The 23,993-nt window shown below is 39.9% G+C and overlaps 2 protein-coding genes across 11 annotated transcripts in view; one reads left to right on the top strand and one right to left on the bottom strand.

The window, feature by feature from the left end:
- Nucleotides 1-23,993, top strand: part of cfap70 (cilia and flagella associated protein 70) — a 68,421-nt gene that overhangs the window by 37,918 nt on the left and 6,510 nt on the right. The window contains exons 17-22 of one of the 3 annotated variants that reach the window (XM_009299210.5): nucleotides 2,852-2,985; nucleotides 3,069-3,184; nucleotides 11,544-11,720; nucleotides 11,792-11,925; nucleotides 17,044-17,193; nucleotides 17,633-17,794. In XM_009299210.5, coding sequence (XP_009297485.2) covers nucleotides 2,852-2,985; nucleotides 3,069-3,184; nucleotides 11,544-11,720; nucleotides 11,792-11,925; nucleotides 17,044-17,193; nucleotides 17,633-17,794 — 873 coding nt within the window. The remainder of the gene's footprint in view (nucleotides 1-2,851; nucleotides 2,986-3,068; nucleotides 3,185-11,543; nucleotides 11,721-11,791; nucleotides 11,926-17,043; nucleotides 17,194-17,632; nucleotides 17,795-23,993) is intronic. The other 2 variants (XM_073944158.1, XM_009299211.5) reach the window with 2 other exon arrangements.
- On the bottom strand, nucleotides 1,542-8,506 carry LOC110438592 (uncharacterized). 8 transcript variants are annotated; one of them, XR_012400866.1, is made up of 5 exons: nucleotides 8,359-8,506; nucleotides 8,134-8,201; nucleotides 7,514-8,002; nucleotides 7,317-7,411; nucleotides 3,563-4,134 (listed from the first exon to the last, which is right to left on the bottom strand). XR_012400866.1 is itself a non-coding variant. In XM_073944183.1 (4 exons), exons 2-3 carry the CDS (start codon nucleotides 8,188-8,190, stop codon nucleotides 7,324-7,326), a joined length of 765 nt encoding a protein of 254 aa, XP_073800284.1. In that variant the 5' UTR covers nucleotides 8,191-8,201; nucleotides 8,359-8,506; the 3' UTR covers nucleotides 1,542-4,134; nucleotides 7,317-7,323. The 8 variants fall into 8 exon arrangements, 6 of the variants coding, with proteins under 6 accessions (XP_073800284.1, XP_073800279.1, XP_073800283.1 ...); XR_012400865.1 differs by having other exon boundaries at nucleotides 1,542-7,411; XM_073944183.1 differs by having other exon boundaries at nucleotides 1,542-4,134; nucleotides 7,514-8,201.

Genomic DNA, 23,993 nt, shown 5'->3' with positions numbered 1-23,993 from the left:
AAATAATCAAACACATTTATTTTTGGTTACTCTTTCACCAAACCTTTATTCAATTTGACATTTTTTAAAATCAGTTTTACATTAATAGAAAGTAATATATTATATTTTTGTTCTTTTACTTTATATATATATATATTTTTTTATATGAATATTAATAATAATATACTTTTATTTGAGTGTTTTAAAATAATTATATTTATTAAGTAAAAATATAGATAAACTATAGTGATATTTACTATAATTTTATTAACTGATGTATTCATTCAACATAATGAGAAGTCTGAAGTTAAAAGGTAACAATTTAAAGAAAACTAAAACTTAAAATATCTTTTTTCAGATATCAAATGTTAGCAAATCTGAAATCTGATTGGATAAAACAACCATTACTTCAACACAGTGGTTCAAAACCTTTCAACAAAGTTGTCCTAATACTATTAAACAACATCCATTCTTGTTTTACTTTTTTATCCTCTTCAAATGTTGACTACTATATACAGTATACACTCACTGGCCACTTTGTTAGATACATCTTACTAGTACAGGGTTGGACCAACTTTTGCCTTCAGAACTGCCTTAATCATTTGTGGCATAGATTTAACAAGGTACTGGAAATATTCCTTAGAGATCTTGGTGCGTAGTGACATGATTGCTTCACGCAGTTGCTGCAGATCTGTCAGCTGCACATCCATGATGTGAATCTCCCGTTCCACCACATCCCAAAGGTGCTCTATTGGATTGTGATCTGGTGACTGAGGAGGCCATTGAGTACAGTGAACAGTACAGTCATCAGAAGATGGGTACACTGTGGTCATAAAGGAACGGACATGGTTACCTGCAATACTCAGGTAGACTTTGGCATTGACATGATGCTCAACTGGCACTAATGGGCCCAAAGTGTGCCAAGAAAATATCCCCCACACCATTACACTGCCAGCAGCCTGAACCGTTGATGCAAGGCAGGATGAATCCAAGCTTTCATGTTGTTGATGCCAAATTGACTTACCCTACCATCTACCATCTCGTCACAGGTGAGTTTCTGTGAATTGTAGCCTCAGTTTCCTGTTCTTAGCTGACAGGAGTGGCACCCGGTGTGGTCTTCTGCTGCTGTATCCCATCTGCCTCAAGGTTGGGCGTTTTGTTCATTCAGAGATGCTCTTCCGCAGACCTCTGTTGTAACAGTTATTTGAGTTACTGCTGCTTTTCTATCAACTGGAACCAATCTGGCCATTCTCCTCTGACCTCTGGCATCAACAAGGCATTTGCACTCACAGCGCTGCCACTCACTGGATATTTTCTCTTTTTCAGACCATTCTCTCCATGCATGAAAATCCCAGTAAATCAGCAGTTTCTGAAAAACTCAGATCAGCCCGTCTGGCACCAACAACCATGCCACGTTCAAAGTCAATTAAATCACCTTTCTTCTCCATTCTGATGCTCTGTTTGAACTGCAGCAGATCGTCTTGACCATGTCTGCATGCCTAAAGGCATTGAGTTGCTGACGTGATTGTTATGATCACAATAAGAGTCTAAGAGGATCCAGATGCAAGTAATGAAGTTTATTTGACAAAGTCAAAATAAACACACAATGATAGTGACAGGCTAGGAGGACGATGAATACAGGGCAGGAACAGACAGGAAAACAGGGTCCAGGTATTTCTCCTCAGGGGCCTGAGCACAGACAACACACATATGAACAGGTGTAACGAACTGACAAAGAAACATAGAAATGTCGCCCACATATAGGCCTATTAATGAGCCTCAGCTGGCGAGTAATCAGCCCAGCTGAGTGTCAGCATAGCACGTGAGCATAACAAATACACATGGACAACCAAAACAAAACAAACCCACGCGATCAAACATACACTTCGGAAAAGCGCACAAACCTGCAACCGTGACAGTGATTGGCTGATTAGAAATTTGCGTTAACGTACAGTTGGACAGCTGTACCTAATAAAGTGGCCAGTGAGTGTACTTTGATCACTTCTCATTTGAAAATCAATTTTTAGTAAAAGCATCTATCATATCATCAGATGTAAAAAATATTAAGTGTGGTTTATTCATAAACTAATTTCGAGAGGATCACGTGCTTATAATCAACACGGCTGGCTCCTTGTTAGCTCCGTAATCAGCCCTATTAGATGATTACGGAAGCATTATAAATAACCTGAGTTTTCCACTCCAGTTATCTTCGTCTTGAAGCTCCCCCCTTCCACCCCTACATCCTCCCACTTTTTCTGATCGGGCGACACGGTGGCCCAGTGGCTAGCACTGTTGCCTCACAGCAAGAACACCGCTAGTCCAACCCATCGGGCTGGTTGGTGTTTCTGTGTGGAGTTTGCATGTTCTCCCCGTGTTCGCGTGGGTTTTCCCCGGGTTCCCCGGTTTCCTCCCACCGTCCAAAAACATAAACCATAGCAATCGACTAAAACAAATTATCACCCAATACAACCTGAGTTTACACTTCTCACGGTGACCAGCAGGGGAGTTCTCGAGACCTACCTGACCTCGAATTCTCCTCTCGCCCTTCTAACGGGAGGGAGCCCCGGACTCGAGGATATTACGAGCTCAGGGCTCTCTCCCGGGACAGCATGCCAAATACGCTTTATTGATTATCAGCTAAGTGTGAACTCTTGAATATTAAAAAAAAACATCAAAGCCGAAAGCTGCTGATCCTAATGCAACGAGAAACGCAATCAGAAAGATCAAATGGGCCTTTCAAGCATGAATGCACAGTCTTTTATGAAACATGTAGCACGTAATTATGGTATCTCATGCATATAGAATGAGCTCTATAGCTGTCATTTGTAATGTGAGAGTATCATTGAAGTGACTCATGTGTGTGTCTCTCTAGTGTTTGATTCAAGAGCGCTGCAACGCATCCCACTGGTTTGATTATGGAGTTTTTCACATGCTGACCGCTGATCATCTCAAGGCAGAGGAGTGCTTTCAGCAGGCCTTATCCATCGAGCAAACACACACGCCGAGGTCAGCACACAGAATAATCATACTCCAAGTGTCAATGTGTGCTTTAATGCTCTGGGTTTTTAAATACGTTGTGTTTTCTGCAGTTTGCTTATGTGTGGTGTTCTGGCGGAGATGAACGGATGCTATACGGATGCAGAAACTTTCTTTGAAAGGGCGACTTCTGTGGAGCCAAAAAGTGTGGTTGCATGGACTGTATTTGGTAAGAATAGGCTGTTACAGACTATAGAATAGAGATGTCCAAACTAGGGCCCAAAATTGGCCCATAGTACCCTTTGGTTTGGTTTGCCCATCTGAGAAGTGAAGGAGAATGGGGAGGTGGGTTGACCGAGATCGTCATTTCAGATTTAACTTGCTTTTGTTTGTTTAATTTGTTGCTGAGCTACAAAAAAAAAAACGTAATGAAATTAAATGAGTCAATCAGATATTGTAAATGAAACAAATTTTTAAATATGGTAGCCTTGTGCACTTCCCAGATTGAACAGACAGGAGAGGGTGATCTGGTTAAACTGAGGTGTTCCAGTCCTCTTTTGAACAACAGAAAAACCCGCCCACTCCCCATTTTTATCCCCTCCTTCAATTCAATTCAATTCAGCTTTATTTGTATAGCGCTTTTACAATGTAGATTGTGTCAAAGCAGCTTCACATAAATGGTCATAGTAATTGGAACAGTGTGGTTCAGGTTTTAGTGTTTAAGTTCAGTTCAGTTCAGTTTAGCTCTGTTCAGTGTGATTTAATCATTACTGAGAGTTCAAACACTGAAGAGCAAATTCATCGATGCGTAGCTCTACCAATCCTGAACCATGCGAGGCAGTGGCGACAGCGGAGAGGGAAAAAAAACTTCACCTGATGGGAGTGAAGAAAAAAAAACCTTGAGAGAACCAGACTCAGTTGGGCACGACCATTTTAATTTCTCCGCTGGCCAAAAGTCTTGTGCAGAACTTCATTCGCAGAGGTTTATGCTGGAAGATGGCCTCAATGAAGACTCGTCTGTCCCTGGAGCGTCGCTGGAATCAGACTCATGTTCTCCACTCCCCACGACCATCAGCGCAGCAGCAGCTCAGGATATGGCCTGGTCCCGGATATGGAATCCTTGGGATCATCACGTCGCTGGTCTTGGATCCAATCAGTGACTCCGCCTAATCTGAGGACCTCGGGATGAGTAACCCCAGGTGAAAATAGAGAATAAAGAGAATAATTAGCGTAGCTGCTGTTCATAGTGTAGATAAGCAAGATGTAGAAGCCAGTGTGGAACCTGCTAGGTGATGCACTGAGTGTATGCTTTACTAAACAGATAGGTCTTTAATCTAGTTTTGAACTGGGAGAGTGTGTCTGAGCCTCGGACATTACCAGGAAGGCTATTCCAGAGTGTAGGAGCCATGAAAGAGAAGGCTCGACCTCCTTTACTTGATTTTGCTATTCTAGGTACTACCAGAAGCCCTGAATTTTGAGATCTTAAGGAGCGAGTTGGTTCGTAGCGAGACAGAAGGTTGGTTAGATAAACAGGAGCTAGATTATTTAGAGCTTTATAGGTGAGAAGTAATATTTTAAATTCAATACGAAATTTAACAGGCAGCCAGTGTAAGGAGGATAAAATTGGGGTTATATGATCATATTTTCTAGACCTGGTCAGAACTCTGGCTGCTGCATTTTGCACTAATTGAAGTTTGTTAATAGAGGATGCTGGGCAGCCAGCAAATAGAGCATTACAGTAATCCAGTCTCGAAGTCATAAAAGCATGGACTAGCTTTTCTGCATCTGAGATGGATAGCATATTTCGTAATTTAGCGATATTTCTCAGATGAAAGAAGGCAGTTTTTGTGACATGGGATATATGGTTTTTAAAAGTTAGATTGCTGTCTAATATGACACCCAGATCTTTTATAGTAGAGCTAAAGCTAACTTTGTATCCCTCTAATTGTAAATTGAGTTGCGAGATCTGCTGTGTGCAAGATTTAGGCCCAATAAGTAATAATTCTGTTTTGTCTGAGTTTAAGAGAAGAAAATTGTTGGTCATCCAGTCTTTGATGTCTTTGATACACTCAGTTAGTTTAGAAAGTTCAGACGTCTCGTCAGGTTTAGTGGAAATATATAATTGAGTATCATCTGCATAGCAGTGAAAGCTGATCCCATGTCTTCTAATAATGTCTCCCATAGGTAGCATGTAAATTGTAAACAGTAAAGGGCCTAAAACTGATCCTTGAGGCACCCCATACTTTACTGGCAGATTTGTGAAGGCTGTCCATTAAGATTTACAAACTGGTAGCGGTCAGTTAAGTATGACTTAAACCATTGTAGAGCCTGTCCCTGGACACCTGTAGACTTTAAGCGATTTATGAGGATATTGTGGTCAATGGTATCAAATGCCGCACTAAGATCGAGTAAAACTAATAGCGAGACGCACCCTCGGTCAGCAGCTAAGAGTAAATCGTTGGTTATTTTCACTAAGGCGGTTTCTGTACTGTGGTGAGCCCTGAAACCTGACTGAAACACTTCAAAAATATTGTTCGTCTGCAGAAAAGAGCATAATTGAGTGGAAACAACTTTTTCTAGTATTTTAGACATAAATGGAAGATTTGAAATAGGCCTATAGTTAGCTAAGTTGTTGGTGTCTAGTTGCGGTTTCTTAATAATAGGCTTAATAACAGCTAGCTTGTAAGAGTTTGGAACATGGCCTATAGATAAAGAAGAGTTGATAATGTTAAGAAGAGGTTCTCCTATAGCAGGTAGCAGCTCTTTCAGTAATTTTGTTGGAATTGAGTCCAGCATACACGTAGCTGGTTTAGAGCTATTTATAATTTTCACTAACTCTTCATGTTCTATGATTTTGAAGCAGTGTAGGTTATTATTATGATTTAATGAAATATTTACAGGATTTGGAGTATAAGCCGGTGCAGAAAGTTTGGCATCTCCTATTTTCTGTCTAAAGCCTTCTATTTTATTACTGAAAAAATTCATGAAGTCATCACTACTAATTTGCGGTGGAGTAGTTTGTTCCAAGGATGACCGATTATTTGCTAATTTAGAGATGGTGTTAAATAAAAATCTAGGATTGTTATGATTATTTTCTATCAGTTTGCGCAGGTGCTCGGTCCTGGCAGATTTTAGAGCCCTCCTATAGCTGGACATACTGTCTTTGTACGCAATTCTAAAGACCTCTAAATTAGTTTTTTTCCATTTACGTTCCAGGGCGCGGGTTGCTGTTTTGAGCGCACGAGTATGACTATTATACCATGGTATAGTTTTAATCTCTCTAGCCTTTTTTAATTTTATGGGTGCCACAGTATTTAGTGTGCTAGTAAAGATGGCATCCATACTGCTGGTTACTACATCAAGATCATTTGAGTTTGCGGGTGCATTACGAAATAGAGAGAGATCAGGTAAGTTATTTATAAATTCATCTTTAGTTGACGGAACAATAGTTCTACTAGGGCGGAGTATTGGAGCGGGTTTGCTGATTTCAGGTAAACATAGCTTATATAGTAAGAGGTAGTGATCTGTAATATCATCACTTTGTGGTATAATGTCTACATCAATAACCTCGATTCCATAAGACAGAATTAGATCTAATGTATGCTTTAAGCGATGGGTTGGACCCACAACGTTTTGCTTTATCCCAAGTGAGTGTATTAAATCCATAAACGCGAGCCCTAATGTATCATTAGCGTCATCTATGTGGATGTTAAAGTCACCTACAATTAGCATTTTATCAGTTTTGACTAGTAAGTCAGAAATAAAATCAGAAAATTCTTTTAGAAATTTGACATAGGGTCCTGGGGGTCTATATATGGTGATTAAAGCGAGAGATAACATAGGTTTTTGTATAGTATCTGGAAGCTGAACATTAAGCGATAATACTTCAAAGGAGCTAAACATAAGTCCGTTTCTCTGTTTAATATTAAGGAAATCACTAAAGATTGATGCAACTCCACCACCACGACCAGTTTGACGAGCCTCATGTTTATATAAGAATCCTGGAGGAGTTGCTTCATTTAAGCTAATATAGTCATTTTGTTTCAGCCAGGTTTCAGTGAGACAGAGTGCATTAAGATTGTTTTCTGTTATTATTTCATTAATGATAAGTGCTTTAGGTGCAAGTGACCTGATGTTTAGGAGACCAAGTTTTACGAAATTTGTATTTTCACTTTCTACTGGTTTTTCTGGTTTGATTCTTACTAGATTTTTCCTGGAGCACACAGTACGTTTATTTCTTAATCTAATAATACGAGGAACAGACACAGTCTCTATAGGATTCGCCAGATATGCGTTACTGATGTTTAAGTGGGGTGAACAAGAGTCTAGATGGCTATAGTGTGAATTTTGTGAATTTTTACCTGCTAGTCAGATGGTGCGAAGTAGTCTGGAGATGTTGTCTGACAGGAGTTCAGCTCCGGCTCGACTGGGGTGCAGGCCGTCAGGACGGAAGAGCCTAGGACGCTCCCAGAAAAGATTCCAGTTATTAGCAAAGAGCAATTTCTGTTCTTTACACCATGTTATTAGCCACTCATTCAAAGCTAAAAGTCTACTGAACCTTTCATTTCCTCGGCGGTAGGTAGGAAGCGGCCCAGAAACGATGATCTGCGTGGCGGGCGAGGTGCGTCGAACCGTCTCGATCAGGCTCCTGAAGTCCTTCTTCAGGATCTCCGACTGCCGGAGCCCGGTGTCGTTTGTCCCCACGTGGAGGACAACGGCACCAGGGCTCTCGGCAGCGCCCAGGATGGTTGGAATCTGTGTAGAAATATTTTTCACACGGGCACCAGGAAAGCAGAAAGTACGTACTTTATTACCTTTTGAGGAGGCGGCACGGACGTGACGAACGATCGAGTCACCGATGATGGCCACATCGGGACCCGACTCGCGGAGAGGGGAGAAGCGGTTCTCCGTGGAGATCTCGAACACAGGCGGAGACGTTCTGCCCCGGGATCTGGGAAGCACCTTGCGCGGCTGCACCCAGGCGCCGTGGTAGCCGGGTGTCGGCGTGAACGACGCCTGGCTGAGCCGCGCCCCGGGTGCGCTGGGCCTGGACAGAGAAGGACGCGGGGTTGAGGTAGAGGGAATGATGTGGTTGTAATTTCCACGTACCTTAGGTGATGAGACGGCCTTAGCATTAGGTACGGCTAGAAGCCGTTCCCGTAGCCGCGACCGTCTTACCACCAGCGCGCGGATCTGGGACTCCACTTCTTCCAGCTCCAGCTCCAACGCCTCCATCGATGCTTCTCCTGCACACAAGGACAGAGACGGAAGCGACATTTTACGGGGTAAAGAGCAAAGCCAGTAAGTCAAAAGTGTATGGTTAAAGAGGTCGGTAGCTTTAGCTGACCAGCGGCGCTAGCAGGCTAAAGCTACAAACAACAGGCGGATGCTCGAGGGACAGACCGTTTTTAAAGCAGCTTTGTTTGTATAAATGTATTAAGGGTTTGGTCACCCTAAGTAGGAGAGACAAATATTTAGCGAATGAGGAAGAATTTAATGATTAAGATTTAAATTGCGAGTAAATAGCAAGTCCAAACTTCAAGCACACAGTGCTCCCCCTCCCCTTTTTCCTGACCCCATCTGTCCTCAGCGCTATAATATGTAAATACTGTCGCTAGATTGATACAGGTCGCTAGATTGATACAGGACAACGCACAAGACATTGGCAAGCAAATCAAGGCAGGTGAAGCTTGACTAGCGTATTCAGCTTAGACCTCCCTTGTGTTATACATGGGATTGTTGATGTTTTTACTGTAATAAGTTCATGATAAACTGTACAGAGTTATATTGCATTAGTTCATTAGTTCAAGTACCACCTCAGAAAAAATTGGCCCTCCAAGTACCACCATAATGACCAGTATTGAAATACATTAGCGTAGCAGGCCCAGTAAAGCAGTTACAGCTCTGCAGTTTAAAAACGTGGCAGATTAACTACTATTATTAAGAAAAATTTTTATTATTATCAGCCACTTTCAACATTATAAATAGTAACATTAACACTGTACTGTACTTATATATATATATATATATTGTAGGGATGGTTTACAGTTTAACCCAAAAAATGACCAGTCTGGTAGATGAAGAAGAGCCGGAGTCAGAGATTTAAATAAATAAATTAAGTTTACTGAAGATAGTTTGCAGTTTCATCCGCAGAAGCCAGCTTCAACACTCGCAATGAGTTCCTAGGCCGCTCTGCTTAAATTCACCAATCAATAACAATTATACTCTCAAATAACGTCATTAACTGCGTCATACATACAGGTGTCCTAACCTGATTGGTTAAAACACAGATAGACTAGGAACATTTCCATGTGGGGTTCGTTCGTATATTCTGAACAATATCTTAAGCATAAACGTCAGACATGCCTTAGACTGATTACAGCTGGCTCCAGACCTGTGAAACGGATCAACAATCAAATAGAACACACACACTTAAAGTACAATCTGTTTCTTATCCAAGGCTGAGTGTACTGTCAGCCGTCTTTATCAAAACTGATAAAAAAAACTGGTATAATCTACATTCAGGCAGTTATTTTCTTACTACACAAAGTTTATCTTGAATAAAAAGTAGAATCACTTTAAAAGATTTAACCGTAAAAATAGCAAAATCACTTTAGACATTTTAGACAGTATTAACTCCTAGAAAGAACAATAGAAACATTTGTTTCCAGTCCTCAGCCCTCAGTTCCACTCTAAGTCTCCGTGACCTCTGACCTAGTTTGCTGGCTCCTGAAAATAGGTATAAAGAGACAGGCAAATGCACTGAACATTCTTATATTAAGCAATGTGTTAACTTATTCATTAATTAAAATCAATTCACAGTTAAATACTGAGAAACAGGATGATGAAAAGGATAAACGTTGGTCCATGATGAGATGGACTGGAAAGTAGAAATCCGAATCCTTCAATATATATATATATATATATATATATATATATATATATATATATATATATATATATAAAAATAATAAAATGTCAACGTTTAAATTAAAATGTGCTTTTAAAAGTTCATTAAAAAGGGTTGGCTACTGTTCTTAAAAAGTGAAAAAAAAATAACTCCTGTACTTAAATGTAAAGTGTTAACTTATAAAATCCTATTCATCAAAACCTGGAAATGTTGCTTGGACCTCATAAATATAGGCTATATGTCATCATATTCATATATGTTGTCAAATGAAATATGTTGCATGTACATATGACATATTGGATTCCTCTGCGTACCGCTAGAAGGAAGCCTGCGTACCACAGTTTGAGAACCATACTTTTTCTTCACAAAATGTTTTGAAATACCATTGCCATGCCATGAGTGTTAACTGAAAACAGGAGCGGACCTAAAACAGAGCCTTGTGGCCCTCCATGCTATACTGCTGTTAATCTGGATGATTCCCCCATTCAAATAGTTGAAATGCTGCTTAAATCTCCAATAAGAAAAATTAAATATAAAAATTAAATATAAAAGAAGTTTGAATGATGTTACAAGATGATTGGCAGGTCATGTAACTAAAGCCACATAGCAATCTGTTAATGAGTGTTTTAAACCTTACATTCATCTATTACACACTTTAAAAGTATACTTTTTCTTAACAAGATGTACCAACATAGACTCATTCTAAAAACATAGCCCTATATTCATTTCTGGAGATCACGAATTATGTAGCTAGAAGTACGTATGGCTGCATTTCATCTTGACGATACGGGGCGGTATGACGCCATTCCTTTTTGCGCAGCTGACCGCTTACCTCCATATGGGCGGCTTTCTCGTTGTTACCAGTTTGTCCAGTTAGCTCGCCATGTACGTCAGCGGACTTGTGATGTAGAGAGGAGTTGACCATGATGGTGAGGTTTGAGTCAGGAGAAGAACGGTTTCAGAGAGCAGGTAAGACAAAACAGAAGCTAAAAAATTAAATAAACTAGTAAATGTGGTAAAATCTGAAAACATGGTAAAAATCAGGCAAGGGCTTTTATTTTTTTGGATTGCTTTTTTAAAACTGCCGGTTGGGTTTAGATAAGTGGGTGGGCAGGTCAATCAGTGTTTTTAAAAACACTATTGGTTGGGTTTAGAGAAGGAGGAGGGTGGGTCAGTGAGTCGACAGCTGCCTCTGGTGGAGTTACGTGAGAACAGCAGGCACGAATGAAACTCGCGGGAGAAATTTGAGATCTCAAAAAGCATACATAGCGGCCTCTGGTGGATTTGCAAAACAAAAACTGAAAAAAATGTAGCTCCTGGGACGTATTTGGCACTCTGCAAAAATGTATATAGGTGTACGTTTTCGGATTGTGCAGCCTCTGGTGGATTTGCAAAAACTACAAAAAATGTAGCTCCTGGGATGTATTTGGCACTCTCCAGAAATGTATATAGGGGTACGTTTTCAGATTGAGCCTGGGTTGAAATGTATAAACTGTCAGCAAAAGTCTCAGCAACTTGAAGTAAAACTAAATGCGAGTTGTTGCCTCACCTCAAATGCAAAATCCATTTGAAAGGTGATTTGTTTTGTAGACAAGACATCTTATCTTAATTAACAGAAGTGATTGTTTTTCCTTTGAAAGCATATTAAATGTTCAATTAACTTGCAAATTATTTCCAGGGTTGTTCAGCCAGAATCAGGAGAAGCCCATTCAGGCAGAGATGGCTTTTCGGGAGGCCAACAAACAACTTAATTCATCCCTGCAGAAGAACATGACGTCTGAATCAGAATTAACCTCTGAAACTCAATCTGGTCAGGAAAAAGTCCAGAAAGAGGATGGAGATATAGAGAAAACAGGTGAACAACTCTTTTTTTGTCTGTTCACTGACAATAGAGTTATAGCTAATCCTGGATCATGTGCTTTAAAGGAGGCGATGCAGATAAAGATGCTGTACTAGAAGAAGAAAGTCCACAGAAGAGCCTGGAGAGTAAACAGCAGATGTCATCCAGCAGTGTCTACATGGAGACTGTGTGGTTTCTCCTGCGCAGTCACGCATTACAGGTCACATCAGCAGATCGTGCTCGCATACAGTGACACATTATTATTATTTTTTACTTTTAATTAGCTTGAAGTAGGGCTGCACAAAATATCGCTTCAGAATCAATAACTCGCAATAGGCACATCACAGGATATGCAACCTGTGTATAAGAATTTATCCATTGCATGTGTTGTTGCAACCCAGGCTCATTGTGGAAACGTAGTCCCGCGGACGTTTCTGGAGACCACGGAATACGTCCCAGTGGGTACGTACCACTGCAGTTTTTGTTTTCGCAAATCCGCGAGAGGCTGCTGTTGTGCGCTTTTTCGCTCCTCAGACATCTCTCGCGATCGCGGTTCGCGCCCGCACTGTTCTCGCGTGAACCCGCCGGAGGCCACTGTCCGACTGACCGGATGATTGACTGCGCGACCGGCCAATCAGCCTACTCGCCCTCCTCCTTCCCTGACCCCAACCAATTTTACTGATCGACCCGCCCGCCCGCTCGCTTCCCTAAACCCGAGCAACAATTCACAAAAGCCGTCCAAAAAAATAAAAGAACTGATTTTTTTAAAATTCTACTGCGTTTTCGGATTTCACCGCGTTTTCACCCTGTCACGAAACTCGTTCACTTAATTTTTGGGATTCTGTTTTTGTCTTACCTGATTGCTGGAACTGCTCTTCCCCGGACTCGAAACCGGTCGCCGTGGTCGACCTTTCTCTGCATCTCGAGCCTGCCGACGTACACGCTGAGCTGAGAGGACAAACATGTTGCAGCGGGGAAGCCCTCCACAAGGAGGTAAGGCAAGCGCGAAAGGAAACAGCGTCACACCGCCCCGCAGCGTTCGCTTGAAAAAAATAAACGCGGCCGTACGTACCCCCCGGGATGTATTCCGCTGTCTCCAGAAACGTCCGCGGGACTACGTTTTCAGAATGAGCTTGGGTTGTGTTTTTGATGCCTGGGATTGTATAATGGTTTTAAAAGCATTCAGGCATAAGCATACCATTTGTGACTTTAACAATGATTAATTTTATTGAATTATTTTTATTTTATCATTCACTTACTCTACTTGAATACTGTTAGACTCAAAAACTGATAAAACACTTTATGACTGCATTTATAGATTGTTATGCATGAAAATGCTCAAAACACATGCAAATACAGAAATGCACTGCAAATAGCACAGACCACAACGTAAATGTGTTGGGGACCCCAAAATGTTTATAGATTGTTTATTAGATTTTATGGAGATCCAAGTAGTAAACATCAATTCATCAATCTCTGACTAAACACGTGCTTGAAAATATTCACAACACATGCAAATACAGAAATGCACTGCAAATAGCACAGGCCACAATGAAAATGTGTTGGGATACCCAAAACGTTTCTAGATTGTTTATTATATTTTATGGAAATGCAAAATTAAACATCAATTCATCAATCATCGACTCAACATGTGCATGAAAATACAACACATGCAAATACAGAAATGTACTGAAAATAGCACAGAACACAACGAAAATGTGTTGGGGACTATATAACAATAAATTGTTTATTAGATTTTATGGAGATGCACTCCCACAGTAGAATAATCCCAATTGATCTAACATTATAAGTTCTTTCCAAACAGAGATATTAAGTCATCTTGTGAAATTGTATTCATATCGTGATATATACTGCAAAAAAGAAATATATCGCAATGTTAGATTTTTTGCAATATCATGCAGCACTAGTGTAACGACTCGGGAGGGAGTGACAGAGACAACTGGAGGTAAGATCCAATATGCAGGTTTATTCAGCGTCAGGCAAGCAGTGGTCAAATCAGGTGCAAACGGGTATATTAAGGCAATCCAGAATCATAAACGGTAACAGGCAAAAGGTCAAAAGGCAGGCGGCTAAACAGGATAACAAGGATACAAGGCTAGGTTCAAACACTGCGAAACAAGACAGGGAGAAAGGCGTTGTAATGTCGCTATATGCGAACAAGACTCTGCAAACTGGATCAGTGAATGTGTGGCTTAAGTAGGGTGAGTATCAGTCTCTAACAAGGTTCAGCAGGTGAGAATGCAATCAAGCTAGAAGTGTCAGCATGGGTGTCTAGGAGCAGTGCTTGTATGAAAATGTAGTCCTGGGAAATGCGGAAGTGTAGTCCATAGAGTTTGTGTGATAACCAGCGATCTCTGGAGAGCGATCGTTGGTTGTGTGACAACTAGCTTGGAGTGTTAATATGGAAGCCCATTTCTACCATATCACTAAATATACCACCTGACAAAAGTCTTGTCGTTGGTTCCAGTTGTAAGAGCAACAAATAATACCTTGACTTGAACTTCTAGCTGATCATTTGAAAAAGTGGCAGAAGATTTTTCCGAAGAATCATCTGTTGAACTGCATCCCAATCATCACAAATACTGCAGGAGACCTATTGGAACCCACATGGATCTGAAGTTTAGTGAAGGAAAAATCATGTTTGGGGTTATATTCAGTATGGGGGCGTGCAAGAGATCTGCAGAATGGATGGCAACATCAACAGCCTGAGGTATCAAGACATTTGTGCTGCCCATTACATTACAAACCACAGGAGAGGGCAAATTCTCCAGCAGGATAGTGCTCCTTCTCATACTTCAGCCTCCACATCAAAGTTCCTGAAAGCAAAGAAGGTCAAGGTGCTCCAGGATTGGCCAGCCCAGTCACCAGACATGAACATTATTGAGCATGACTAGAGTAAGATGGAGGAGGAAGTCTGGGAGTCCTGCAAAAAGGATTTCTTTGCCATTCCAGATGAATTTATTAATTAGTTATTTGAGTCATTGCAGAAATGTATGGATGCAGTCCTCCAAGCTCATGAGAGTCATACGCAATATTCAATCTTTTTTCCACTGCTGCATGACTTTATATTCTATACTGGACATTATTTCTGTTAAGTGACAAGACTTTTGTCGAAGCAAAGTCAGACCTTACTGTCCTAATAGATAATTAAAAATCATATTTTATTTTGCGAAAATAAGTGTAATCTAGAAGCCTTTGCCTTTCATTTAAACCACTTCTGACTGCTGAAATCTGGAAATAGTCACATCGACATTTCACTGGAGGTTTATAGGTGGCTGGATGCTAGATAGGATACAGCTGTGGATATTCACAACATCATTTTGTGAAACTGTACAACAATAATTACTGTTTTTACATTACTGAGAGGGGAGGGGTTTAGTGTGTGCGTTAATAAGATGCAATTTAATGGGTATTTTAATAAATAATATCCAGTATAATTACTGTTTTTTACATTACTGTAAGGCAGGGCTATTCAATTGGAGGCCCGCGGCCGAATCCGGCCCCCGAGGCACTTTGTTTCGGCCTTCCAAACAGTGTGACCAAGACATCAAAAATAAATTTAGTTCAGTTGACAAACGGCCGCTAGAGTTATGAAGTTACTTGCGTCTGTTCAATAACAGCACGAGCTGCAGTTAAAAAGCTGCACAGAGCGTGAGTCATCATAAGCGAGTGGTGCGGGCAGCCGAAAACATGTTTGTAGAAAAGGCTATTAGTACAATGCACTGATATCGTTAATAGGGATGCAACGATTAACCGATTTTACTATTAACTGCGCTTTAATTCGTCACAGTTTATTAATCGTCTTCTTTAAGCTGCATTTTTGTTGAAAAAAACGCTGCAAAATGCCAAGTTGCCCCCCCACCACCCACCACCGCAGTCTTCGGTTTTTGCCCGACATATCCCCAACCCCACCGCCCCTTCAGTTCAAGCCTGGTAGTGCGTAACTTTCAGTGCAATGTAAACAAAAGATATGTTAGACAAATTAGTATTAAAAATGATTACGAAAACAGTTAATCTAAATAGCTACTTACCTAGTATATAGCTTGAATTTACATTAGACGTGATAACAGTGAGATCATGATTATTCTTCAGATTATATAATTGTACAACCAAAATCTATAATTGTTGCATCCCTAATTGTTATGCAGTTCAAAACATAACATATGAATGTGTGTGAATGCAGAAGAAGCCTACTTCAGCAATGCACTGCTGTTGTTGTGCTCTGAAATACAACAATTGAATGTTTGTAAAAAAAAAAAAAAGTTTAATGTACAATGCACTGATATTATGTAGTTTCAAAATACAATATATTAACATTTTAATGTAGAAAAAGCCAGCGTGGGTGTCTTAAGGAGCAAAAATATACAGCATATGGGCTCTTATATGCTGTTGTGTCATGTCATCACTCATATGGCAAGTCATATCTCTCCGGCCCTTCGTTTGGGATGCTTTTCATGAATCGGCCCCCATGATAAACTAATTGAATAGCCCTGCTGCAAGGGTTAGGTTTGGTGTAGGCATTAATAAAATACAATTTAATGGCTATTTTAATTCAATTCAATTCAATTCAGCTTTATTTGTATAGCGCTTTTACAATGTAGATTGTGTCAAAGCAGCTTCACATAAATGGTCATAGTAACTGGAACAGTGTGGTTCAGTTTTTAGTGTTTAAGTTCAGTTCAGTTCAGTTTAGCTTAGTTCAGTGTGATTTAATCATTACTGAGAGTTCAAACACTGAAGAGCAAATTCATCGATGCGTAGCTCTACCAATCCTGAACCATGCGAGCCAGTGGCGACAGCGGAGAGGGAAAAAAAACTTCACCTGATGGGAGTGAAGAAAAAAAACCTTGAGAGAACCAGACTCAGTTGTGCATGACCATTTTAATTTCTCCGCTGGCCAAAAGTCTTGTGCAGAGCTTCAGTCACCGCGGTGGAGGCTGGAATAATACTCAGTATAATTATTGTTTTTACATTACTGTGAGGGGTAGGTTTCGGTGTTAATAAAATATAATTAAACGGCTATTTTAATGAATAAAATTAATAATACTTAGTATAATTGCTGTTTTTAAATTACTGTTAAGGGGAAGGTTTTGCACGCATTAATAAAATACAACTAATGGGTCATTTAATAAATAATATAAATAATTCACGTTAACTTCCGGCCCAAGCTGTATCCCTTGTAGCAACGACGAAATTGTTGCTGTGCATGTATCCCCTTGGAAGTACATCAACATCCTGAAATAAAACATTCGAGCCAAGCGGACTTTACATTGTGTGTTTGTGTATGTGTGTGTGTGTGTTTTTTTTTTTTTTTCAGATGGCTCAGCGTGCTTTGGCTTCAGAGCTGTTGTCTCCAGAAAAAAACCCGAGTTTGTATAATCTGGCTCTTGCTCAGCTTCAGATGCTGAGTGGAGATCCTGACAGTGCTGAATCCAGCCTGAGAAGGGCGCTCACTGACAACTTCCAGGTCTGCATTGTAACATTGTGTTGCTGCACTGACGCCCTATTCACACGGGGCGTCAGCGTCAACGCTTCCCATTCACTTTGAATGGGTGACGTCAGGCGTTGCCGAACTGCATTGTGGATCCGTCGGCGCCGCTTCAGAAGCGTTCCTCGCTGCAGAAGTTGGGACCAGCTCAACTTTTCAAGCGCCGACGGAAGCGTCAGCCAATCAGATCGCTGTATGCAAATACACCAGCTCAGACAGTGGCCTATTGCTGACTGAATTTCATTGGCTGACGCTTCTATGACGATCGTTTCAGCTCCAACTTCAGACACGCCCTCTGTCAAGCGTTGACGCTGAAGCCCCGTGTGAATAGGGCGTCAGTGCAGCAACACAATGTTACAAGTTCCTCGTACGCTACAAATTCTTCACATCACTTTCCCTCTGTGTTTCCTCTTATCAGAATCCTGATATTTGGGCCCTGCTGGGTCACTTGCATTACCTGAGGGCCGATTACACTCAGGCTCAGAGCTGCTATGAACGAACGCTGGATTCGGTGCTGGACACTGCACACACACACTCGATATTCCTGCGCTTGGGCGCCATCTACCTGCAGCATGGAGAAGTGAGTTCATGATCGATATTAAATCTGATCTGTGAGGATTTGAATTAGGGCTGCACTATATGTTGGTTCAGCAATGATATCACAATATGTGTGTTTTCGAGTATGGGAAAATACTTAAACGGAATGACAGCGGGCAAAAACTGGAGATTTGCCAGATAGGTATGCGTCATGCTAATTGTTAATGGCGATATTAATCCTCATTCAGATACAGCAAAATAATCATCTTTATTGTAACATTACCTCTGTCTTTGTCGCGTTTTCCCTCCACTTTTCTTTCTTTTTTCAATAGTATCTGGATGCAGCATTTATGATGCAAGCTGAGATTGCATCACTCAGCGATGCAATGTCAGACACAATAGAGTGGAGGAACTATGACGTCACTTTGTAGGCTAATCGGCTGCTAGCATAAAACTGGTTCCCTCGTGAAAATCCCTATAGGATTTTCCCATAGGCTTTTCGAAGATTGCAAATAATAAGCTCTGTGTTCAAACACAGTTCATTACACTTACACGTTTTGTCCAGCCGGATAATCCTCACACAAAAATACAACTTGGAGCACTTTTGGATCTTAAATGCAAACGCAAGAGTTAAAAAGCTAACATTAGGCTATAAACGGACTACAGAGCCCTCGGGGCGCTCGTCTGTGACGTCAGCCCCACCCTGCTACAGACAACTTATCAAGCTTATTTTTAGAAATAATGTCCATGACAGAGTTAATCTCTCAGTATATTATATTATAATCCACGCTATGTATTATAAACAAATAAATACGCAAACACACATAGACCTATGTGCCTTTTGGATCGTTTTTGCGTGGGAAATACATCTGTTTTGCTTTGCGGTTGTTCTAAAAGTTTTAAAAATGCGTGTATAAATCTGCCTATATAGTATTTTCATCAGACATATTTAAATAAGTGTATCGCTACCGCACACAGCCTGCTTACCTTAACAGATGACAGAAATGAGGCGTGAGGAGAAACAAGTCTATCAAATGGCTGTAAGTTCCATCATGATGGACACAGATCAACATTCAATATTCCTTTTATGTCACGACGTACAGCCAAAAGCAGCCCATACAGTCATATCTGCTATACGTTTTATGGAGGAGTGTAAATATTGCAGTTATGACTGAGTAAAATGTGTTCAGATGAATAAAAAAAGACGAAAAATCACTTGATCACGTTAAAATGACAGTGAATATGTCTGTATTTTTACACATTTATTCACACGTTTGCATTACTGAGGGCAGGAGAGAGACAGGCTGCACTGGTGAGCAGTATCTTCATAATATCGTTTAATTAAAATAAAAATAAATGATCAACAAATGAATCTGTCTCGACAGCCTTTACATGTGAAGACATTATCTATACACAATCTGAATTCTTAATTAGAAAAACACAAAAAAAAACTATAAAATACTATTCATGAAAATACAGACAAATCCAAATGCCCAACACAAGCGAGCTGCGCTCCAGACCAGATCAGCTCGATGACGTATAATGTCCCCGACACCGCCTGTAGTCCCATTTAGCAACTTGATAGCAACCGTCTTTTTAAAGAAGCATGGCCGAATTAAAAATTCAAAAGTGTATTGTAACTGATGTGTTTTATGTCGTAGAACAAAACGTGAAAATATCTTGAATTTGGACCTTATTTAAGCGATTTTACTGAAACCCCATTCAAAAAAACCCGTTGACTTTGGGAAGAGGGAACCGGAAGTGCTAAAATGCTAACTCGCTTCGGCATGCACTAAATTCCAGGGGTTTCATTACCACGACGTAAAATGGGCGTGGCTCGGTCGGTGTTTGGGAAACGCCCCCTTAAAAAAAAAAAACAATACTGAGAGGTCACCGATCATGCGCAGTACAGGTTCTTTTTTAGCGCGGTCATTTCAAACAGGATGATTATGGATAAAGAACCTACCGCGGTGGATAACGAAGGAAAAAACAATCATACAGGTTATTTTTTTGTTGTTATAATGTTATATTTTAAAGATTTCATTAACAAAAACAGCTGACCTCGTTTTAATCCGTATTACTCCGTTTTACTGTCTCTGGGCTTTTGTACTTCCATTTTAAACCAAATAATAATGGTTGTGGTAAGATTAACCGTGTTTTTGTAGTTTAAAATATGGTATTCAGTCATGTTTAAACAAATAAATACCACATTTTTTGTAATAAATCGTGGTTAATTTTTCTTTTTCGATCTTAGTTATTTAACATAACTCATATTTATTTTCTATTTTTATTTAAAGTCATCATACACAAAACACCTGGGATCAGGACAGGTATCTGATGTTAACTAATATAAAAGTGATCATACATGAAACCCCTGAGATCAGGACAGGTATCTGATGTTACTGTATATAAAAGTGATCATACATGAAACACCTGGGATCAGGACAGGTATCTGATGTTAACTAATATAAAAGTGATCATACATGAAACCCCTGAGATCAGGACAGGTATCTGATGTTACTGTATATAAAAGTGATCATACATGAAACACCTGGGATCAGGACAGGTATCTGATGTTAATATATATAAAAGTGATCATACATGAAACTCCTGGGATCAGCACAGGTATCTGATGTTACTGTATGTAATATAAAAGTGATCATACATGAAACCCCTGGGATCAGGACAGGTATCTGATGTTACTGTATATAAAAGTGATCATACATGAAACCCCTGGGATCAGGACAGGTATCTGATGTTAATGTATATAAAAGTGATCATACATGAATCCCCTGGGATCAGGACAGGTATCTGATGTTACTGTATATAAAAGTGATCATACATGAAACACCTGGGATCAGGACAGGTATCTGATGTTAACTAATATAAAAGTGATCATACATGAAACCCCTGGGATCAGGACAGGTATCTGATGTTACTGTATATAATATAAAAGTGATCATACATGAAACCCCTGGGATCAGGACAGGTATCTGATGTTAACTAATATAAAAGTGATCATACATGAAACCCCTGGGATCAGGACAGGTATCTGATGTTACTGTATATAAAAGTGATCATACATGAAACCCCTGGGATCAGGACAGGTATCTGATGTTAATGTATATAAAAGTGATCATACATGAATCCCCTGGGATCAGGACACGTATCTGATGTTAACTAATATAAAAGTGATCATACATGAAACACCTGGGATCAGGACAGGTATCTGATGTTACTGTATATAAAAGTGATCATACATGAAACACCTGGGATCAGGACAGGTATCTGATGTTACTGTATATAATATAAAAGTGATCATACATGAAACCCCTGAGATCAGGACAGGTATCTGATGTTACTGTATATAAAAGTGATCATACATGAAACCCCTGGGATCAGGACAGGTATCTGATGTTAATATATATAAAAGTGATCATACATGAAACTCCTGGGATCAGCACAGGTATCTGATGTTACTGTATATAATATAAAAGTGATCATACATGAATCCCCTGGGATCAGGACAGGTATCTGATGTTAAATAATATAAAAGTGATCATACATGAAACCCCTGGGATCAGGACAGGTATCTGATGTTAATATATATAAAAGTGATCATACATGAAACTCCTGGGATCAGCACAGGTATCTGATGTTACTGTATATAATATAAAAGTGATCATACATGAATCCCCTGGGATCAGGACAGGTATCTGATGTTAAATAATATAAAAGTGATCATACATGAAACCCCTGGGATCAGGACAGGTATCTGATGTTAATATATATAAAAGTGATCATACATGAAACTCCTGGGATCAGCACAGGTATCTGATGTTACTGTATATAATATAAAAGTGATCATACATGAAACCCCTGGGATCAGGACAGGTATCTGATGTTACTGTATATAAAAGTGATCATACATGAAACACCTGGGATCAGGACACGTATCTGATGTTAACTAATATAAAAGTGATCATACATGAAACCCCTGGGATCAGGACAGGTATCTGATGTTACTGTATATAAAAGTGATCATACATGAAACACCTGGGATCAGGACACGTATCTGATGTTAACTAATATAAAAGTGATCATACATGAAACCCCTGGGATCAGGACAGGTATCTGATGTTACTGTATATAAAAGTGATCATACATGAAACACCTGGGATCAGGACACGTATCTGATGTTAACTAATATAAAAGTGATCATACATGAAACCCCTGGGATCAGGACAGGTATCTGATGTTACTGTATATGATATATAAAGTATTTGACACAAAAGCCCGGGGATCGGTACAGTTATAACAGTATTAATGTAATCTGAGAGGTATCTTAAGGTAATTTGTTTAATATAACATACACTGACTTCACATGAAACACCTGCGATCAGGACAGCTATTTTGTACTGCATATAAAAGGTATTGGACACGAAAGCCCTGCGAATACGTACAGGTATCTGAATCAAACGGCTGTTTTCACAATCTGCGCATGATCCGTGACCTATGCAAATTCACAGATAGGCCACGCCCACCCGATGACGTAGTAGCGGTTACGCTGTACTGAAACCCCTGGAAAAAAGTGCCTGCCAACTCGCTTCCAGGGTTTTGCATACAAATTGACGTCATAGTTCCTCCACTCTATTCACTCAAATGGAGCGAGTGACATCATTGTAAGAGGTAGGGTTAGGGGTGGGGTTAGGTGAGCCCAATAAAAATCATTGGATGCAGCTCAGATTGCACTGCACCAGGTCTGCATCCAGACCCCTCTCTCTTTTTTTTACCTCCCCTGCGCACCAGACAGTTTGGGGGACGTTTTGACATGCCGAGCTTGATGAAGCATTAAAAAAATTAACACTGTGTAGCAGGTAATGTCTAATTATTCACTGGGGTGGGGGGGGGGGGGGTCTTATTATTAGTAGTAGTAGGCTTTGCACTATGCAGCTAAATGAATGTGTGCTTTTTCCTTTCTGAAGTAATACCATAGTTTTAAGAACAGTGGGAATTACTTTTTTTTTTCTTCCCTCATTTCTGCGCCCCCCTGGCTGTACGGCGCCCTGCGCATTTGCCTATACTGCCTAGTGCCTATGCCACGGGCCGGCCCTGCAAGTGACACATAGCAGAATATGCAATGTCGAGCTGGGATTATAATTGATCAGCACAGCAGTTTTTATGCGTGAACAGCGTGAAACTTAATCGTTTACATGGGTAAAGCATTCAGGCACAAAAAAGTACATTTGTTACTTTAATGAAGAATAATTTTACAGATTTAATACAATACAACACTATACAGTTTCTGTACCTGAATACTGATTGACTCACCGGAAAAGCACTGTTTATTTGAATTTTTTCATTGCTCTATTGTAATTATTTTGCTCACAATTTGTTTATGTATTTATACATTAATTCACACCCTTACAAAATCACACTTATCAATCTACATGAATGATTTCTTTCCTAATAGAGCTATTCAAGCTATTCAGAATTATTAGCCCCCTGTTTATTTTTCCCTCAATTTCTGTTTAAAGGATAGAAGATTTTTTGTCAACACATTTCTAAACATAATAATTTTAATAACTCATTTCTAATAACTTATTTGTTTTATCTTTGCCATGATGACGGCACAAAATATTTTACTAGATATTCTTCAAGACACTTCTATACAGCTTAAAGTAACATTTAAAGGCTTAACTAGGCAGGTGTGGGTAATTAGGCATCGTTTTTATTGTAAAACGATGGGCTGTTCTGTAGACTATTGAAAAACATACAGCTTAAAGGGGCTATTAATTTTTACCTTAAATGGGCTTTTAATGATTAAAAACTGCTTTTATTCTAGCCTAATTAAAACAAATAAGACTTTCTCCAGAAGAATAAATATTATCAGACATACTGTGAAAATTCCCTTGCTCTGTTAAACATCATTTAGGAAATATTTAAAACATTCATTCATTTTCTTGTCGGCTTAGTCCCTTTATTAATCTGTGGTCGCCACAGCAGAATGAACCACCAACTTATCCAGCAGACTGTGGGGGAAACCGGAGCACCCGGAGAAAACCCACGTGAACGCAGGGAGAACATGCAAATTCCACACAGAAACGCCAACTGAGTTGAGGATCGAACCAGCGACCCAGCGACCTTCTTGCTGTGAGGCGAACGTACTACCCACTGCGTTGCCATATTTAAAACAGATTTAAAAAAAAAATAATAATTTAAAAATAAATAAATAAATAAAT

The sequence above is a fragment of the Danio rerio genome, chromosome 3, assembly GCF_049306965.1.
Source record: "Danio rerio strain Tuebingen ecotype United States chromosome 3, GRCz12tu, whole genome shotgun sequence".
Lineage (NCBI taxonomy): Eukaryota > Metazoa > Chordata > Actinopteri > Cypriniformes > Danionidae > Danio > Danio rerio.
The sequence above is the reverse complement of the archived record's forward strand: the minus strand, read 5'-3'. Positions and strand labels throughout refer to the sequence as shown.

Excerpts from the sequence above, each read along its gene's own strand:
- LOC110438592 (XM_068218084.2), bottom strand. The coding sequence starts at position 8,190 with ATGGAGGCGTTGGAGCTGGAGCTGGAAGAAGTGGAGTCCCAGATCCGC.